The sequence below is a fragment of the Miscanthus floridulus genome, chromosome 8 (genome assembly GCF_019320115.1).
Source record: "Miscanthus floridulus cultivar M001 chromosome 8, ASM1932011v1, whole genome shotgun sequence".
In the NCBI taxonomy this organism is placed as follows: Eukaryota; Viridiplantae; Streptophyta; class Magnoliopsida; order Poales; family Poaceae; genus Miscanthus; species Miscanthus floridulus.
The window spans coordinates 226,746,144-226,767,647 of record NC_089587.1 but is presented as its reverse complement, the minus strand read 5'-3'; the positions used below and the strand labels follow the sequence as shown (position 1 = coordinate 226,767,647).

Sequence of the window (21,504 nt, the reverse complement as noted above, 5' to 3'; positions counted from 1 at the left end):
GTCGGTATTTAATTTAACAGTATTGTTATCTTATCGTGTGATCCGTGTGTTTTTAGTACAAAAGATTTAATTGTCCCATAGCAACACACGGACACGCTACCTAGTCTAAACTAAAACCAATAACTTGGAAGTGTACTACCATGATTGCACTCCTGAATTTTAGCTACTTTTGAGACAACGGTTATTGCATACTCCGTATATTTTATACTAAAATTGTAGTTTTAGCTCATTGTAATTTATGTAGACATAATTTGCAATTTTCGGTTCCAAAAATAAAAAAACTGTTAGACAAAACCACAAACCAGACAAAATCTGATTCATGTTGGCACAAAGACAATTTATAATTTACAATTGTTTCTATAGTTAGACTAGGACAAAAAAAAAATATTATGATACAAAGACAAATAACAAATTACAAAAGTAACAATTTACTTGTACTAGTTGTACAAGAGTGTTGTCTAAAATTATCTTAAAATTCAGGCTCCTAAAGTATGGAAGTGTTTGACTCCATTAACACAAGAGAGATGGAAAATACAATCCCTATTTAAGGAGTCTTCGGCTTGGGCTTGAGTCTCTTGAGCTGTGAGTACAGGAAAACTCCGGCAAGTGCAATCGCAGTACCTGTACACACACAGATGAAAGCATGTAACGGTGATACAACAGAAGGATGAAATAGGACAAAAACAGAGAAACAAGTTTAAGCAACATGCTTACCAAGAGAGTTGATAGGAGAAACAGGTGTCCTGAAGAACAGCACTGATGTTACAATGACCACAACACGCTTAACACAGTTGCCCACAGAATGAGTGACAGGAGACACCATCGCCAAAATCATGTAAGACACCTTCAACAAAATCAAACAAGAGAAACAATGAGACACTGAAGATATCCTTGCAATACACATGCAGCTACGTATATAGGAAAAGAAAGAATATATCAAATGTCATGCATTAGGAACGAAATCTTGTACACCTGCTTTTACAGGTCTTATTTTGGCCAATCAGCACTAAGCTGCCTTGACTATGACATCATGTTAAGGCACAACACCATACAGACACATGCACCATGATAATAGAATCTCATTTGCGACGAGAATATGCTGATACACTAACTAAAATAAGATTGCATTAGTGGAGATGGTTTTTGTTGTAGACACACGGTTCACATTTTCCACTGCTGGATATAGCCTAAGATTTTTGAAATCAACACTTGTCAAGTTTATGTGCGTAAGTATTCCTCCCTCCAAGCAGGCCATTAGCAACTTAACGCTACATATGCAGCACAGGGTTTAAAGGTATAAAATACAAAGACATAATTAGTTCCTCATGCTATTTGCAGCTGTTGCAAGCCACATATGAGGAATAAAAAATGTATTTGCAATCTGCACAACTCTGAGCTCTACATAAAACTGAAACATTGAATAGATAACACACTGCAGTCTACAACTCAAGATATGAATATATATCAACAAGTACATGGAGTAACTTGACTGACCTGTTGGTATGCATGGAAACACAGTCCAGCAAAAAGAGACCTTGTAAGGACCTGGTTTACATTCAGACCCTACAAACACATAAAGCCAATCAAAATTAACCCTGATAGTTCTGCAAGGTGCAGTTTCTCTGTCTTTATCTTTTACTTTGGTAAGCAATGGATTCAAATTTGAACATTGTTACACTTACAGCAGATTGCAAAAATGTAGGAGTAATTTTGACACCTTCTGTAAATAAGGTAACAGGGGCCAAAACGAAAAATGACATCACTGTAATGATAGAGAAGAGATTAAGGTTGTCCAAGGATTCCTGTGGAAAGGGAGCATATGAAGTGCATTAGGAATTAGAGATGGAAGTGGACAAATTGTACATGATGGACATGACAGAAAAGAAGCCAATGCAAGTTCATAAACAAACTATCTTTAAGATGCAAGATATTTTAGTTACCTCTTTCTTAACCATGAGCTTCTTGCTCAGTACATTCCGGGATTGAAAGGTAACATTTGAAGCCATTGCACTCCAAAAGCCAGCCCTGTTTTCATCAAATTACCACCAAGTTAGTATATTTCACAGTGGAACTCAGGGATACTAATGGAAAACTATTCACAAATAGCATCACCATGTTTAAACTGTACATAAGATTTTAGGAAAGATTATCAGAAGATATACATTGCTGAGTGAATCAGTTTTAGAACACTAGCTACTTGAATATCATTCTATGATGCATTATATCACATCATAGTCACTTTTGAAAAAATTGCATCACTTTTGCTGCGGTACATCACTTTTGAAAAAATTACGTCATTTTTGAAAAAATTACATCACTTAGGAAAGATTATATCACTTTTGCTGCGGTACACCCAAATGACTGTGAGCCGTTCATTCGTTTCAATCGGACGGTTACGATCATCTATTACCTCCTAGGAGGTAATATATTTATTGATTTTTTCATTTTATAAAAAATCTAAATAAGGAATATTTTAGATATAAAAAATCTTGTCTAGATTTGATTGATGATGCATGTGTGATTTGACAGATATCCCGGTCTCCTCGTCATGCACAATCTTGCATACGTGTCCAATGAGGCAATGAACGTGTGAGTACCTGAACCCAACGTACGTGAAATTTATGTGCATAAGTGCCCAACGTACATGTCCAAAGTACAAGAAATTTTACGTGCATACGAAACTTTACATAGTCACTTTACGTGCTCAATATACGTAACAGCTATATAGTTTATTAGAAAGCTACTCGATTATGTAATATAGTTTTAATTCAGTTAGTATTTTGTAACATATTTTTTAGATCGCTAAAGTTCACGGATCAATTAATATATATGTTGGTTATTGATTTCTTTCATACATGTATCTTATTTTATAACTGAATATGTAATGTATTTTTCATGCAAAGGGGCAAAGGGAACGATGCCCACAGAAAAGGAAGGGACCGTGTGCCCGTGCTTGTCTCCCATGATGAGGTGATTTAACAATGTTTCCTTTTTCTTTTCTTCGATTAATTAATTTATTAATTCAAAAAATGTAGAAAATCAATGGCTGAGATTCTTTTGAGGTATTAACTCCTAGGAAGTAAAATTTGTATCGTAGCATTGCCCATTAATAAATTGCATTTACCATGAAGAGAGCTTTAGATCCTACATTTTTTTCCTTTTCTCTTCATTTTCCCTTTTTTCTTTGTAGCTCATGTTGGGTTTCAACTTAGCCTACCCCAACCTGTTTGGGGCTAAAAGGCTTTGCTGGCGTTGTTATCAGTATTTGAATAAAAATGCATATATCTGGTGAAGTATCTCCCCTTAGCATGTGTAGGTATTTTAGCTCACAATTTGCAAGATGACATACCATAACCATTACCTAAATAAAGCATAGCTACAATGTCTACAAATAATAAATAACCATATTTAGGTCCACTCACCAAGAACATATAGCAAAAAGTAGAAATAGCATGGCACAAGACGCACAGAAGGAAGAAAACATTCAATAGAATCTCCTACACTATAAAGTTCAGTTTGGCTATGCTTGGATTCAAATGATAGTGATTGTTACTTACCAGTTAAAGGATGCCTCAGTAAGAGATGCCAATGCAACACCACCAACAATTGGAAGAAGAGATACTACTACCCAAACAGTAGGTAACTGCCATCCGAATACGATTTAGTAAAAGAAGACAAAGAAATTTCTTAAAATTCAAAACATGTTGCTTGCGTAGCATTTGTATAGGGATGAAAAATTACCTCGCCAAGGAAAACTGCAGAAAGAAGAACAGAAAAGAAAGGCTCCATAGCCTTGATGGTGTGCGTAAATGATACTGCAACTTTCCCAAGGCTCATGTTGGTGAACAGATTGCCCATAGTGTGAACTATAGCCAGAGGTAGGATGGCTACAAGCTGAAAATTGTTAAAATGAACATGTGTATTAATACAGATCCAAGTAAACAGCGTAAAGTTTGTAATTAAATGTTAAAGGTTACCTGCGCTCCAGAAATCTTTGGCCTCTTAATAATACCAGTGATCCACAGGAACAAAGATACTACAGTTCCGACAGCAAATTGAACTTCTGTGATGTTAATGGGGTATGGGAAAACCTTTAGAACCTGTCACATACAGTAAAGGCAAGAGAAAGTTGATGTATATCTTCCTGGATATCAGTACAAATCTAGCATTCTGCCAGGAAAAAGCGCTCTAAGATAATAAAAAGAAAACTTGTACACTGAATATCAGTTCTGTATGTTCAACAAAACAATGAATTTTTGCATTGCAAGATTTTCTACAAATGCCAGTACTGACACCAGGGCAGAGTAAAGCAGCAGATTAATAAGTAGGCCACTGGTCAGTAGGCCAAAATATTGGAACATAAGTTCTTAAACAAGGTTAGCATCAATCATAATAAAACAATCAAAATAGCACATACATTTAATTTTCAGCCAAGTACAATGTTATCAGTCTAACATAAGTTGAACATATGTAAGACCCTCACATAGTAGTCTGAACATATGTAAGACCCTCACAGGTACCTTGCATAAAACAAAACCCCCCATCATAGTAGTCTCCCATATATATATTTATAAGAAGCAAATTAACATCTGCACACCAAAAGCAGAAAAGAATCTCTAATTTCTTAAAACAACTAACACCTCCACTTATGTACACTAATAAGGCTGACAAGAGTGGCAAGATATATATCTCAATCCATTTCTACACTTTTAGTAAACATGGTCATCCTACAGAGATAAACAGGGAATTCAACATTTTTACACATTCAGAAATAATGCTTGTTGCTGAGCAAACAATGCGAGATCCAAAATGATAAAGAGCAAAAGAAACATGAGAGAAATAATCAAACTCAATCGTATCAGCAGAATTACCATCTCAAGTCATCAGATATTCAGAACCACAAAAAATTACATAAATTACTCTAGATAGATTTGCCCATTAATTAATCTATCTGGAATCCTCTTATTCAAGACTGAGGGAAGCGTACAAGACAAACATCCCTCCGCGGTCCGCACCCAAAGAGGACAGGTAAACAACCACGACGTACATTAGCGTACCAATTAGCTCAGTTCAAGAAGGCAATCTCACGTCAGGACATCTGACCTGCTTGTTATAGATGTTGAAGTAGATGTTGAACAGGTACCAGAGGCCGAAGAGCGAGCCGAGCCACAGCGTCTTCATGAGCCCGCCGCCTTCCTCCGCAGTCGGGGCCGCCACAGCGTCCCCGGCCGCGCCGCACGACACCTGTCGCTGGCGGGACTTGGGCGAGGCTGACAGCAGCCCGAGAGCCAGAGCGCGAGTGGTAGCGACGGAGCCAGCGGCGGAGACGGAGACGCGGAGCGGGCGGGCCGGGAGGAGTGGGCGGCTAGGATTACGGCTCACCAGCTGCCCGGCGGGGCACGGCCGGAAAGCCGCGGCGCTCTGCATTCTAGAAGGGAATGGGATACGCCACTTCCAGAACCTCCTCCACACGGTGGGGCTGCCGGGCTGGGGAGCTGGACGACGGGCAGTGGCGAGGTCGAGGTGGCGGTGGGCAGCACGGGGCGGCCTCCAGGTCCAGGTGATGATGGGATAGCTTTATCTTTGACGGACGATTGACACGTGTGCAGCGTTTAGCATGAAAACGAAAACTGAACTGGGCGGACTGAATTGTTGGCTCCCTCTCTCTCTCTCTCCTCTCCACGCCTCTCACGTCCACCTCTATCTCATCCTCTGAATCAACGTATTCAGCCTGTTCGCTGCTCGGCTGATGCTGATTTAGAGTTTTTTTTTTTTTTTTTTTTGGCACGGCTTATGTCGGCTTCAGCTTCATCTATTTTACATAAATCGAGGTACTGTAGCGTGAAGTCATTTTGTAAATTGGGGTTAAAATGAACTAGAAGCCGAAAAAAGCCAGTTTTTCTGACTTCACTGGCTTTGGCTTCCCCGGTGAAGCCGTTTTGGATGAGCCGTGTCAAAGAAAGTCTTATTATGAGAGGAAAATACTATAATATGGCTGATAAGTTCTGGCTGAAACGAACAAACGAAAAGAGTGATTGATTAGAGAGCAGGCAGCACGGCCCTAAGTCAGTCCCTTCGGCTGAACCTCACCCATTGTTCAAGTCCATGGGGCCATGGCAGCCTCATTTGCAATTACATGCAATTATGCCAAGGAAGAAACTCGCTCCCTGCAGAGAGAGAGGGCAAAAGGAATTTAGAGGCACAAGTTTGGATTGTGAAAATGGTTGGAACGTAATACCCTCTTAGGCTCACGGCTTCGTGTTAATATAGCCAGAAAGAGTCCCTGACGTGGCGGTACAACTTGTACAACAAAAAGAAGCTAACTACTTTGGTAACTCTAGATTACATCATAAGATTACAACAACCAGGAGATACCTATCCTATCTAACCGAAGCCGTGATACTTGCCTTCACTCGCAATTCAAGCTTGAGCGCACAACCAATCTTTAGGAGATATTAATCAACTAGATATTGCGGTCATGTGATCCGGATATTGGATATTCTTAACATCCTCCCTCAATCACAACTTATCAGCGAGGTTGAGATTGTCTCTGAACATGACCGTTTGCTTCTCTGGAAGAGGCTTAGTAAAGCCATCGACAATCTGATCCGTAGTGCTGATGAATCTGATGTCCAGGCGCTTTGCTGTAACTTGTTCGCGTACAAAATGAAAATTGATCTCTATATGCTTGGTGCGTGCATGAAATACAGGGTTAGCCGATAGGTACTTTGCGCCAAGATTATCACACCATAAACATGCTGCCAAAGGATGTGGAATACCTAACTCATCAAGTAATTTTTGTACCCACATTACCTCTGCAGTAGCGTTGGCCAAAGACTTGTATTCAGCTTCTGTACTTGATCTTGAAACCGTAGGCTATTTTCTTGCGCACCATGACACTAGGTTGCAACCTAGGAATACAGCAAAGCCACCTGTAGATCGTCTGTCATCAGGGCAACCGGTCCAATTAGCATCTAAAAAGCACTTACAAGCATAGAGTTAGACTTTCTAATTTTTAACCCTAGGTCGATTGTTCCTTGTACATATCTCAGTATTCTCTTCACAGCTTCCTAATGAACGGTCGTCGGCGAGTGAAGCAATTGACAAACTTTGTTGACCGAAAAAGACAGATCTGGTCATGTGAGGGTGAGATACTGAGAGCTCCAACAATGCTCCTGGATCTAGTTGAGTCCTCCACTCCTAACCGAGTGCCACTAGTGACTGAAAGCTTTTCGGTAGTATTAAGGGGTGTTTTGACGGGTTTACACAGCTGCATATTAACTCTCTTGAGGATATCAGAAGCATACCGTTCATGTGTCAAAAGCAATTCACCTTTCTTTCTTTGAACCTGTATGCCAAGAAAATAGTGAAGGTTTCCGAGATCTTTGATTGCAAAGTCCTTCTCTAAATCTCAGAGAAGAGCATTCACTGCTTCCTGTGATGAACTGGCCACAATTATACCATCAACATATACAAGCATAAAGATGACATGATTTCCTTTTCGATAAAAGAATAATGATGTGTTAGCTTTGAAGGGAACAAAGCCTAGACTCTGAAGTTTACCACACAACCTAGAGTACCAGGCCCATGGTGCTTGTTTTAAACCATACAGGGATTTGCCAAGTTTGCATAAGTGATGTGGTTTGGTCTTATCTTCATAACCTGGCGGTTGTTTCATGTATATCTCTTCTTCAAGGAAACCATGCAAGAAAGCGTTCTGAACATCGAGTTGCCTCAAACACCAATCCTTAGACATAGCTAGAGAGGGCACAAGACGAATTGTGGCCACTTTCACAACAGGACTAAAAGTATCCTCATAATCAATGCCATATCGTTGTTTGAACCCCTTTGCTACTAGACGTGCCTTCTATCTGTCAATTTTCCCATCTGAAGACAGATCTGGTCATGTGAGGGTGAGATACTGAGAGCTCCAACAATGCTCCTGGATCTAGTTGAGTCCTCCACTCCTAACCGAGTGCCACTAGTGACTAAAAGCTTTTCGGTAGTATTAAGGGGTGTTTTGACGGGTTTACACAGCTGCATATTAACTCTCTTGAGGATATCAGAAGCATACCGTTTATGTGTCAAAAGCAATTCACCTTTCTTTCTTTGAACCTGTATGCCAAGAAAATAGTGAAGGTTTCCGAGATCTTTGATTGCAAAGTCCTTCTCTAAATCTCAGAGAAGAGCATCCACTGCTTTCTGTGATGAACTGGCCACAATTATATCATCAACATATACAAGCATAAAGATGACATGATTTCCTTTTCGATAAAAGAATAATGATGTGTTAGCTTTGAAGGGAACAAAGCCTAGACTCTGAAGTTTACCACACAACCTAGAGTACCAGGCCCATGGTGCTTGTTTTAAACCATACAGGGATTTGCCAAGTTTGCATAAGTGATGTGGTTTGGTCTTATCTTCATAACCTGGCGGTTGTTTCATGTATACCTCTTCTTCAAGGAAACCATGCAAAAAAGCGTTCTGAACATCGAGTTGCCTCAAACACCAATCCTTAGACATAGCTAGAGAGGGCACAAGATGAATTGTGGCCACTTTCACAACAGGACTAAAAGTATCCTCATAATCAATGCCATATCGTTGTTTGAACCCCTTTGCTACTAGACGTGCCTTCTATCTGTCAATTTTCCCATCTGAAGACAGATCTGGTCATGTGAGGGTGAGATACTGAGAGCTCCAACAATGCTCCTAGATCTAGTTGAGTCCTCCACTCCTAACCGAGTGCCACTAGTGACTGAAAGCTTTTCGGTAGTATTAAGGGGTGTTTTGACGGGTTTACACAACTGCATATTAACTCTCTTGAGGATATCAGAAGCATACCGTTCATGTGTCAAAAGCAATTCACCTTTCTTTCTTTGAACCTGTATGCCAAGAAAATAGTGAAGGTTTCCGAGATCTTTGATTGCAAAGTCCTTCTCTAAATCTCAGAGAAGAGCATCCACTGCTTCCTGTGATGAACTGGCCACAATTATATCATCAACATATACAAGCATAAAGATGACATGATTTCCTTTTCGATAAAAGAATAATGATGTATTAGCTTTGAAGGGAACAAAGCCTAGACTCTGAAGTTTACCACACAACCTAGAGTACTAGGCCCATGGTGCTTGTTTTAAACCATATAGGGATTTGTCAAGTATGCATAAGTGATGTGGTTTGGTCTTATCTTCATAACCTGGCGGTTGTTTCATGTATACCTCTTCTTCAAGGAAACCATGCAAGAAAGCGTTCTGAACATCGAGTTGCCTCAAACACCAATCCTTAGACATAGCTAGAGAGGGCACAAGACGAATTGTGGCCACTTTCACAACAGGACTAAAAGTATCCTCATAATCAATGCCATATCGTTGTTTGAACCCCTTTGCTACTAGACGTGCCTTCTATCTGTCAATTTTCCCATCTGAAGACAGATCTGGTCATGTGAGGGTGAGATACTGAGAGCTCCAACAATGCTCCTGGATCTAGTTGAGTCCTCCACTCCTAACCGAGTGCCACTAGTGACTGAAAGCTTTTCGGTAGTATTAAGGGGTGTTTTGACGGGTTTACACAGCTGCATATTAACTCTCTTGAGGATATCAGAAGCATACCGTTCATGTGTCAAAAGCAATTCACCTTTCTTTCTTTGAACCTGTATGCCAAGAAAATAGTGAAGGTTTCCGAGATCTTTGATTGCAAAGTCCTCTAAATCTCAGAGAAGAGCATCCACTGCTTCCTGTGATGAACTGGCCACAATTATATCATCAACATATACAAGCATAAAGATGACATGATTTCCTTTTCGATAAAAGAATAATGATGTGTTAGCTTTGAAGGGAACAAAGCCTAGACTCTGAAGTTTACCAGACAACCTAGAGTACCGGGCCCATGGTGCTTGTTTTAAACCATACAGGGATTTGTCAAGTTTGCATAAGTGATGTGGTTTGGTCTTATCTTCATAACCTGGCGGTTGTTTCATGTATACCTCTTCTTCAAGGAAACCATGCAAGAAAGCGTTCTGAACATCGAGTTGCCTCAAACATCAATCCTTAGACATAGCTAGAGAGGGCACAAGACGAATTGTGGCCACTTTCACAACAAGACTAAAAGTATCCTCATAATCAATGCCATATCGTTGTTTGAACCCCTTTGCTACTAGGCGTGCCTTCTATCTATCAATTTTCCCATCTGATCTTCTTTTGATTTTATAGACCCACTTATAATCTATCACATTTTTGCCTTTTCTTAGGTGGAACTAGATGCCAAGTTTAATTCCTGATCAATGCATTAAATTCAACATCCATAGCACGCTTCCAATTATTATCGGCTAAGGCATATTGCAAATCAATAGGACCTTCAGTGGTGGCTGCTAACTGACCATATCGAATAGTTCCATCAGCGTAAATTTTTGGTTTGTGTATACCTTGTTGTGGATGTGTGGTGGGTCGCTGGAGAGCCGGTGCTGCAGGCGGTGTAGAAGATCCGATGGGTTGATCTATGGCTGGCGCAGAAGATCCGGTGAGCGGCGGACCCGAGGGAGATTCTCCACCGGTCGAAATATCCTATCCCCCCGTCCGTAGAGCCAGGCGAGGCGAGCTTGGGACAGATGGCGCATGCGGAGAGGATGCCGGTGTAGCTGACGCATTTGTCACGAGCGCAGGAGCTGACGCCGCCGGATCCAAGGCCGATCCTGTCGGCTCCGTAGCGGAAGGCGCAGGTGAATCAGCCTGGGGATCGCCGCCTCCTACTGCCAAAGCGAGAAATTGCTCAGGGAGCATGAAATGACGCCCGTTTCCAGCCGAATTTAGTTCGTTTGACGCCGAATTTTTTTCGTGTGCTACACGCTTAGACACAAGGTTAGTATGCAGGGAATCATTATCAAAATGATCTGAAAAATTGTTGTCCCCAAAATCATGTGAAGGATTTGTCAAAGTTGGAGGAAGGAGGAGAATTTCATATCGTAATCGAGCACCGACGTTTGGGTGGAGTTCGGCGAAAGGGAAGACGTGTTCTTCAAAGACCACGTCTCAAGAAATATAGACACGTCATTCATTGACATCTAGACACTTGAACCCCTTGTGTATGTTACTGTATCCTAGGAAGACACAGCGTTTGGAGCGGAATTGCAACTTGCGAGCGTTATAAGGCCGTAGATTCGGCCAGCATGCGCAGCCAAAAGTACGAAGAGAGGAGTAGTCTGGTGTTTGATGAAACAGACGTTCAAGGGGAGTTTGGTTATTGATAATTTAATAGGGAGGCGATTAATAAGATAGGTGGCAGTGATGAAAGCTTCATCCCAAAATTTTAAGGGCATAGAAGCATGGGCTAAAAGCGAGAGACCTACTTCAACAATATGGCGATGTTTGCGTTCAGCGGAGCCATTTTGTTGATGTGCATAAGGGCATGAGACATGATGCGAGATGCCAATGCGCTGAAAGAAGGCATTCAACTTTTGATATTCCCCTCCCCAGTCAGTTTGCATAGCGAGAATTTTTCTATCAAATTGACGTTCAACCATAGCTTGGAATTCATGAAATTTTTAAAAAACCTCAGATTTATGACGAAGCAAATAAATCCATGTAAACTTACTGAAATCATCAATGAAGCTAACATAATAACTGTTTTTGTCTACAGAAGTGGGCGCAAGACCCCATACATCAGAAAACACAAGTTCTAAGGGACTCAACGAGATACTTGTGGATCTAGAATAGGGTAGCTAATGACTTTTGCCCTTTTGGCAAGCATCGCAAACAATTTCTTTATTCAAATCGGCAACAAAGGGAATACTATTTTTGCTAAGGACTTGCTGAACGACTGCAAAAGAAGGGTGGCCAACGACTGCAAAAGAAGGATGGCCAAGACGACTATGCCACCTAGGCGAAGGAGACTTGACAGCACCAAACGCCCCTTTATTCGATGACGGCCTAGACTTCAACGGGTAGAGGCCGCCTTCACATTCCCCTCTAAGGATGGTTTTCTTCGTCGCCTGGTCCTTAACCAAAAAATAGTTGGGATGATATTCAATAAAAGCATGGTTATCGGATGTAAGACGATGAACAGATGCAAGGCTTTTGTTAGCTTCAGGAACATAAAGAACATTGTTTAGGACGAGATTTTGATTTGGGGTACGAACAAAACTTCGACCAATTTGATTGATTCTCATACATGCGCCATTAGCAGCATGAACCTTGTCATTTCCATGGTACTTGTCCCTCACGGTGAGCTTCTCTAGCTCTCTCGTGATGTGGTCGGTAGCACCAGTGTCGGTGTACCAGTTGGTGTTGATCCCATATGACGCAGAGGAGGCAGATTGGGATTGCTCTGGTGGGCCGGTGAAGTAAGCGTCAAAATGCTTGAAGCAGCGGAGTATGGTGTGGCCCCCCTTGCCGCAGAGCTGGCAGATGGGTTTATCGCCGTTGGAGTTCTGCTGCGGGCGCCCGCTGTTGTTGTTGTTTCCACGGTTGCGACCGCGCCCACGTCCTCGGCCACCACCGCCATGGTTGAAACCGCTGCGGCCTCCACGTAGCTGTGTTAGCAGATGAACTAGATCCACCGTGCAGGAGGTCCATCCGCTGTTCCTAGCTCACTAGCTGGGTGTAGAGCTCGCCCAAAGATAGCGGCTCTGTGCGCGCCGCGACAGCCGAGACAATCGGATTAAAATCCATGTCAAGTCCGGCTAGTACATAGGATGTGATATCTTCATCTTCAAGATGTTTGTCGGTGGCCGCCATGTCATCAGCAAGGGATTTCATCTTGTTGAAGTAGTCAGCGATTGTAGACGAGCCCTTCTGCGCTGTGGCCAACGCCATGCGCGTGTTGATGATACGGCCCCGAGACTAGGAAGCCGTCATCTCTGAGATCACTTTCCAGATCTTGGCCGATGTGGCGCAATTGGAGACTTGCACCTGGATCTCCTTGGAGATATTGGAGAGCAGATAGTTAACGATCTGCTAGTCCTTCGCAACCCAAATTTCATACTCGGGGTTGGGGATGAGTTCAGTCGGCTTGTCGGCCACCTTGGGGATCTGCTTCGCCGGCACCACGATGTCGGGCTCGAGATAGTGCGCTATCTGCGCACCGCGAAGAGCAGACAGCACCTGGGCGCTCCATAGGGGAAAATTCCCTTTGCCCAGCTTCTCGATGATGGGACAACCGATCAGAGAGAATGATTGTTGAAGCGAGGAAGAGGAAGCCATCGAGAATATTGTGGACTAACCTAGCTCTGATTACCATGTGAAAATTGTTGGAACGTGATACCCTCTCAGGCTCATGGCTTCGTGTTAATATAGCCAGGAAAAGCCCCTGGCGTGGCGGTACAACTTGTACAACAAGAAGAAGCTAACTACTTTGGTAACTCTAGATTACATCACAAGATTACAACAACCAGGAGATACCTATCCTATCTAACCGAAGCCGTGATACTTGCCTTCACCCACAATCTAAGGCTGAGCGCACAACCAATCTTCAGGAGATATCAATCAACCAGATATTACGGTCATGTGATCCGGATATTGGATATTCTTAACATGGATCACAAAACCAAAGAAAGAATCTGCAAAGTGATCTTTCACAAAAACTGGACATTTTTGTTTCTCACACACTTCTGTCATGTACAAATGAGTAGAACAACAAGCAGTGTAGCATTCTCACGTTGTCATAGACAGGCTAAAAAAATGATCTGCCTCTATCACATCACGTAGCATATGATGGACATCTAGTAGTAAAACCAACACTCAAGATACATGCTGGCAATCTATTTCAAGGAGATTAAAGCAATAATGTGCCTGTCGAAACAATAAATCTGTGCTACCATGTATAGCTAATGGTTAAAGTTAAAGCCATAGGTCTAAAAATAAGAGCGGAAAATTAAAAATATTCAGCCATAACTTTCACCACAATTCGTTGCATACCAGCCATAACAGTGGCAGCAATTAGCAGATGGGCAGAACACATAACAGATGCAGAAAATTCAAACGAGGAAAAACCATCTGGCAATTATGTCCCTAGTCAACCGGTTGTTGAACCAGACGAGCTTCTTCCTGCAAAAGTTGAACTCGTTCGACATCGGCGTTCAGAACACACTGCAAAGCTGTTGTATCATCACCCACGACCTCTTGGGCCTGGTTTAGATTGCAAGTTTTTTCACTCTCTCCGTCACATTAAATTTTTGGACACATGCATGGAATATTAAATGTAGATAAAAAAATAACTAATTACACAGTTTGATTGTAAATTACGAGACGAATCTTTTGAGTCTAGTTAGGTCATGATTGGACAATAATTGTTAAATACAAACGAAAGTGCTACAGTGCCAAATACGGATTCCTGACCCCAATCTAAATAAGGCCTTGCTCAACATGCAATATCTGGCAGTTCTTGGGAATACCATCAATCGCATGCAATGCCATCGCTCTGAGAAAAGATGTCTTCCCAGTCTCATTCCTTCCAACAAGACCTGAAACGGGTAAATATGAAACTCTGAAACTTGCAGGGTATCATTTCAATGATAACTTTTACAGATATGTATAGACGAACTGCACATGCATGCTTCCCCGGCCCTGGCCACAGTTTTATTATCTACTCAAAGCTACCAAACACCACAAAGTACTCACCATAGTGCCTTCCAAAAGCAAGTGTGTTATAGTGGCTTCTTGAATTAGATCACGACCACCAACAGTGACACTGAAGTTCTCCATATGTATATCCCTAACAGCTGGCCCACCATCATTACCGTGGTTTACATAAACAGGAGGCATTTCAGCCCTAAGTGCCTCCATCTCCGCGACATGCATTTGATATTGAACCTATACCAGCAGGCAGGACAGTACATAGAAGAAAGAAGAGCATAGTCAGGAAGGAAAACTTGCGTCTGCAAATAAAATAAGAACAGAGTGGGGAAGATGCTGAACATCAGATGTATACTACCAAGAATTGCATCATGTGGCGATCTAAGAGGAGTCGTCTGCAAAATAGATTACCTCTCTTTGCCTCCTTTTTTTCTTTTCCTCCGTTCAATCTTGGCTTTATCGCGCCAAGACAGCAGCGGTCCGTCGAATACTTCAGGCTGCGGCTTAACTGGAGCGACGACATCATCGTCCATCCCCGCATTCATTCGTAACGGTGTAACAAGGCTGCGCATAGCTTGTTTCGGTTTCACCAGACCATGCTCTCCAAACTTTTCACAAAGCTTACTGCAGACCTATAGTGGACACAAAACAAGACACACGTAAGTGCTTCTGCATTGAAGTATCGACCAGCAATCTCTGTATTATCCATTACCCAAATGGATAGATTTCCTCAACGGCTCTCAAGGGCCAAGGCTCTCTTTGCATATTATAGGACGTGTTTGGTTTTCTGCATATCTTCTATCTTGGCAAGAAAATAAGCCAAGCTAGCCCAAGGCTGTTCCTAGCAAGGCAAGATGGACTTATTTGGTTGCATGCACCATCTAAGCCTAGCTAGTAAATAGTGTGTTTGGTTAGCTGGTTTGGCTTGGGTAGAGTCACCTCTTTTTTGTGCAGGTAAGTTTACCACGTTTGAGGTAATCTATTGAACACCTGGTAAACGCCACCTCTCCCAATCTCGTCCTAGGAAGACGCTCCCCGTCGCTGATGCCGCCACGCTCGAGTGCAACCTCCTCGCCACTAAAGATGTGCATGCAGCCCATGGGCCAAAGGCCCGGCCCAAAGCACGGTTATTGGGCCCGACCCGAGCACGGCACGGCCCGAACCCTAACCGGGCCCGTGCCGGCCCAAAGCCCGTAGCAGGCCGGGCTTGGCTGAGGCCTCGGCCCGGTGGAGGCCCGACAGTTGGAGGGGCTATATAAGCCCCCCGCCCCAGCGGACCCCCACCTTCGGCCATTCCCCCTCACTCCGCCCGCGCCCGCAGCCGTTCGCCCGCCACCCTCGCCTCTGAGCTCTGAAACCCTAACCCTAATCCCCACCTCGCCTCGCCTCTCGCCGTCGGTCGCCGCCCGCCGCCCACCGTCGACCACCTCCCAGGCTACCGCTGTTGTCGTCCATCTCCCAGGCTACCGCTGCCGACGCCGGATGTTGAGATCTCCTCTTCTCTGATCTCTCCCCCCTCCTCGTCTCACTTCTTCCTCCCTACCTCTCTGACTAGTTTGACTCTCTGTCTCTCTCTGATCGGATCTTGGGATCTCCTTTTGTCTCCCCCCCTCTTCTCCGTCTCGTCTTCGTCTCCTTTTCCATTTCTCCGGCGCCGGGCTCCGTCTCCATGCAGGCAAGTACCTCTAACCCTAACCCTAACCCTAGATCTAGTAGGCAATCACATGAACCCTAATCCATTTCTCGGTGTTTTTGGTTCGCAGGTTGCCGGTGTGTAGTTGGTGCCGCAGGAGGCGTTGAGGGACGGTGTCGGTTGGGTGGGTGCCATCTGCCATGGCCGACTCTGAGTCTGCTGATGGTGACGATGGTCCAAGCATCAACGACGAGCTCAGGGCCACAGGGCAGATCCCCGATGACGAAGACGACATGGGAGATGCTGCTCATCTCTTGTTCGGTAGGAGTGCTGCTCCGACCAACTGAGACGATGTAGCGGCTAGTGCTGCGGCCACCAGCGATGCAACATCTCTGGCTTCGTCCACCACTAGTAAGCGCCGATCCCCTGTCTGGGCTAACTTTGATGAAATCATAGAGACAGTGGACGGTGAGGTACGTGTTGTTGCTATTTGTAAGCTCTGTAAGTCTCGTTTGTCTGGTAAATCTGCTAATGGCACTGGTCATTTGAAAAGACATATGCTCTCATGCAAGAAGAAAACAGAACATGCTAATTTGGTTCAAACTAGGCTTGCTTTGAATCCTGATGGGTCTTATAGGAACTGGGAATATAGGCCTGATGTTGCTAGAGCTGAGCTTTGCCGTTTGATTGCTAGATTAAATCTGCCTTTATCTATTGCTGACAATGATGCTTGGGATGATTACATTCAGCGTGCTCACAATCCTAGATACAAGAGAGTGTCTAGATTCACCACATCTAGAGATCTTTCTAAGCTTTTCAATGAAAAACTGCATCACCTAAAAAATGAAGTAATGCCTGGTGTGTCTTCTGTTTGTTTGATATATCACTGTTGTTGCTCACTACATTACTTCTGAGTGGGAACTTAAGAAAGCTGTTATTGGCTTTAAACTGATTAAAGTGACTCATAGTGGTATTAACATTGCTGAAATTATTGCTGGTGTGCTTGGAGATTGGGGCCTACTTGACAAAGTTTTCTCTGTTAGCCTTGATAATGCATCTGCTATGCTTACTTTGAATCCTCTGCTTGCTGGTTACTTGGGTTATGATATTGATCCATTGAATCCTAGTAAAAAGATCTATCATGTTGTGCATCAGAGATGTGCTTGCCATATAATTAATTTGATTGTTAAATCTGATTTAAAAAGGCTTAAACCACACATAGAGGTTTTTAGGACTATAATTAACTTTCTGAATTCATCTAATCATCGCATTGCACAATTCAAAAACTAATGCATTGCTAAGGGTACGAGGACTCGTAAATTTGCTTTGGATATGGATGTTAGATGAAACTCAACCTACCTTATGCTAAAACATCTCATGCCATATAGATCTATGTTTTCTGTGTTCATCAATTCTCAGTCTGGCTATCCTCTATTGAATGAATAGCATTGGTACATTGCTGACAAGGTATTGCAGTTCCTTGAGTTGTTCTATGATTCAACTGTTGTACTTTCTAGTGTTTATTACCCCACTAGTCCTGTGGTACTGCATCACATACTTGAGATTGCATCCCATATGCATGAATTTGAACATGATAATACTCTTGCTGCTGTAGTTGTGCCAATGAAGAATAAATTTCTTAAGTATTGGAAGAATATACCACTGTTATACTCTTTTGCATTTATTCTGGACCCAAGGGCTAAGTTGAAAGGTCTGGGAAATGTGCTTGACTTGCTTGCTCTAAGTAACAATATGAGTTACATTGATTACTTTGTTGAGGTTAAATCTGAGTTGCATAAACTCTATGACAAGTATGAATCTAAGTTTGGTGTTGCTAGGCTAGCTAGAACCACCCATCCATCTGGTCTGACAGGTAAGAGAAAGCAGGCATGGGGCAAAATTTTTGGAGGATCAGTTTCTTCTGGTCCTTCAAGTGCATCTGCAGGATCTATTGTGCCTCCTGGTCTCTCTGAGCTCACTGTTTACCTTGACAGTGACAATGTTGTGGCATATGATGATGACTTTGATATCCTCAATTGATGGCATGAACATAAACTAACCTATCTAGTTCTCTGTACCTTGGCTAAAGATATTATGATTGTTCTTGTATCAACTACTTCTTCGGAGTCTACCTTTAGTCGTACTGGTAGGATCATTGAGGAGCGGCGACGGCGATTGGGCGTGGACAGCGTGGAGATGCTAATCTGTGTCAAAGATTAGGAGCTAGGTGAATCCGGTGGACAACACACTGTGGAGGACAAAGAGCTAGAAGAGTACTTCAAAGAGCAGTACCTTGATGATGAAGCTGGTGGATCATCTACTGCTGGTGATGGTTGACTGCTGAGAGCTGAGAGCTTGAGAGGCTGTGAGTGCGACTTTAGTTGTGAGAGTTGAGACATTTGAGCTAGCTGGTTTGTAATAATTTTGAATAATTTGAACATTTTAATTTATTGAGCTGGCCGTACTCTTTTCCTTTCTAGGGTTTTATCTCACGAGGTGTGAGTTTTAACTAGAAATGTTTTTAATGAGGCGGCATTGCACAAACAGCTCAAATCTTTTGTCATCTGGTGTTTCTGCGATTGTTGAATATGAATATGTGAACCTATGATTGTTTGAAGTTTGAACCTGTGATTGTGCTGTTTGAAATATGGTGTTTACTGTGTAACGGACTATGGGCTGGCCCGATGGACCAGTGGGCCACGGGCTCAACGGGCTGGCACAGCCCGATATTCGGCCCACGGACCGTGCCTGGGCCATCCACCAGGCACGGTGGACTGTTCAGGCACGGCCCGATGGCCCGGCGGGCCAAAAGGGCCCGAGCCCGATCGGGTCGTGCCTGGCCCAGGCTCGGGTCGTGCCGGGCCGTGCTGGCCCGTTGCTCATCTTGCCACCATCGCTGAGGGCCGCTCGGATGACGCGTGGCTCACGTTCAAGTCCCTGGCCGTAGCATCCTGCTCGCCCTTGCCCCGCAACGCGGCAGCGCACGTCTCCCACTTCGCCGCTACCGTCGCGGGCAGCACCGGCTCAGCCTCAAGCGCACCCATCCCAGAGCTAGCCCTCAGGGCGCTCTTCTCCACGTTCGCCGTGGTGGGGTCCGCCGCCTCGGCGGTGGCGCTCATGCTTCGCTGCGGGCGCCGCCTCCCGGCATTCTTCGTCTTGGGACACCTGCTTATCGAGCTCACCTGCGCCGACCAGATCTTCGTGAACTCGGTCATGCCCGTGGGCGGGGACCTCATCCCAACGGGTGCCGTCACCCCCATCGCAGGTACGCCCTTTGACTTCAGCGCCCTAGTGGCGCGCGGCGCGCGCATTGCGCAGGTCAAGGGCGGGTACGTGCTGGACGGCGAGACGAACGGGGAGCTCTACATGCACTTCACCGGAGACGGACCGAAGGGAGGGAAGACGACGAGGACGGAAGACACGCAGAGGGAGGTGACGGGAATGGGGACTACGCTTGGCCAAGCCTGGCTCCAGGAAAACTAGCAAGGCTCGCCTGAAGCCAGGCCCCAGCCCATCTACAAGCAACCAAACCAGCCTAACTTGGCTCCAGGGAACCAGGCAAGGTGTTGGCCACCCAACCAAACGCACCCTATAGCATGACTAGGGTGGGTGGGTGGGTGTGTGTGTGGGGGGGGGGGGGGGCGATGCAGCATGTGGCACCACAAAAATGAACATCTAAATTGCAGAAAGCATCAGGAAGTAATGAAGGCTCCAATTCAAGCTGATCTGATGACAACTGAATCACATTGAATTGCAAAATGCTAGCATTAAATGAATAATCCCGAACAGCTATACTCAAATTACTCATTGGATGACACATCCACAGAGTAACTTGAACCAAACAAATTAGTGCAGTGTTTCATGTTCAAAACGCAGACCGTTACAGTTGCTTTAATCAGAGGAGCTGGCTCCTGATAATTACAGAAACAAAATGCAAAACCACAGAATCCCAGCAACCCAGAGCGCTTATGTGCAGCACGAAGCAATTGAGGCCATGACCATCTCATCTGATTAGAAATAATTGGAAATTTATTTAGGTGTATGCTCGTTAAAAAGTATTTATAAATCTATAACTAAGTTATACATGATTCAATGAGTATGAAATTTTTACTATAGTTCAAGCATACAATAATTAGTCCACCATAAAAATTTTACCACAATTGCTAGATCTAGAACACTCAGCAAAGAATTATTTTTTTTTCTAGAAATAAAACCCCGCCGCACACCGCCCCCTCCCTCCCCCGCACACAGCGCGCCCCTCCCTCCCTCCCCCCGCACACGAGCACCAGCTCCCTCTCCCTGCCCTCCCGCCGCCGGCCGGCCCTCGCCGGCGCACCTCCTCCCTCCCCTCCCCTCGTCTCGCCGGTGCCCCCTCTCTCTCCTCACCGAGCGCCCCTCTCACTCCTCTCCCTCCAGTAGCGGCCGTCTCCCTCTCCCTCTCCTCACCGAGCCTCTCTCTCACCTCTCTCTCTCTCTCTCTCTCTCTCTCTCTCTCTCTCTCTCTCTCGGGATGGAGGCGGTAGCCGGCGAGCGGGGCAGAGGTCTGCTTCGGCGGCGCGTCTCCCAGTGGCGGAGGTCTGCTCCGGCGACGCTCCGACGGTGGATCTGGCGCGCCCCAATGAGGAGCAGCCCGGATCCGGCAGGCGCGAGCGAGGTGGCGGCGCTCCTCCACCACCTCAGCTCTACGTCATGTCTGGTGCGCCCTCTCTCTTCTCTCCCTCCGACGAGCTCCCTCCGGCCTGGCAGCGTGGATCCAGCGAGCTCCACCACCTCGAGCTCCAGATCCGGCGCGCGGGTGGCGGATCCGGCGAGCTCTGCCACCTTGAGCTCCAGATCTGGCGCACCCCAGGCGACGGAGGGGACGGCGGCGCGGATGGTGGTGTCGGCGGCGGTGCTGGTGGTGCGGGCGTGGTGTCGGCGTGTCTTTTTTTTTATTTTTTTTTGAAAAAAAGTTTGTCGAGTGTTTTTTTTTTTTTTTGCACTCGGCAACTTCTTTGCCGAGTGCCCGACAAAAAACATTCGGCAAACTAGCGTTTGCCGTTAAAGAGACACTCGGCAAACCCTTTGCCATGCCGAGTGTTTTTTAGCTTCGTCGAGTGCTGTATCCGGTAGTGCTGGATACAAACACCCCGTTAATTTGCTGATGGACGAGCAGCTGATGAGGAGCGAAACATCTGCCTCCTCCCTCCTCCCGAAACCCTAGATTATGCGTGGCACCCTTGACTCAACGGTATGATCTACTGCAGCATCAACAGGTTCATTTTTATAGGATTAGTGGCCGGGAGGGCGGGTTGAGAGCTCCATGGC

The 21,504-nt window shown here is 44.7% G+C and overlaps 1 protein-coding gene and 1 non-coding gene across 2 annotated transcripts; both read right to left on the bottom strand.

Moving 5' to 3' along the window:
* Positions 1-322: 322 nt before the first annotated feature.
* On the bottom strand, positions 323-5,603 carry LOC136475229 (phosphoenolpyruvate/phosphate translocator 2, chloroplastic-like). Its single transcript, XM_066472782.1, has 9 exons — positions 5,104-5,603; positions 3,978-4,100; positions 3,742-3,894; positions 3,558-3,643; positions 1,941-2,025; positions 1,683-1,802; positions 1,495-1,563; positions 715-844; positions 323-621 (listed from the first exon to the last, which is right to left on the bottom strand). Exons 1-9 carry the CDS (start codon positions 5,425-5,427, stop codon positions 545-547), a joined length of 1,167 nt encoding a protein of 388 aa, XP_066328879.1. The 5' UTR covers positions 5,428-5,603; the 3' UTR covers positions 323-544.
* Positions 5,604-12,573: 6,970 nt separating this feature from the next.
* On the bottom strand, positions 12,574-12,710 carry LOC136478846 (small nucleolar RNA Z247). Its single transcript, XR_010764518.1, has one exon. It is a non-coding gene; the product is annotated as a small nucleolar RNA Z247 (small nucleolar RNA).
* Positions 12,711-21,504: the final 8,794 nt, after the last annotated feature.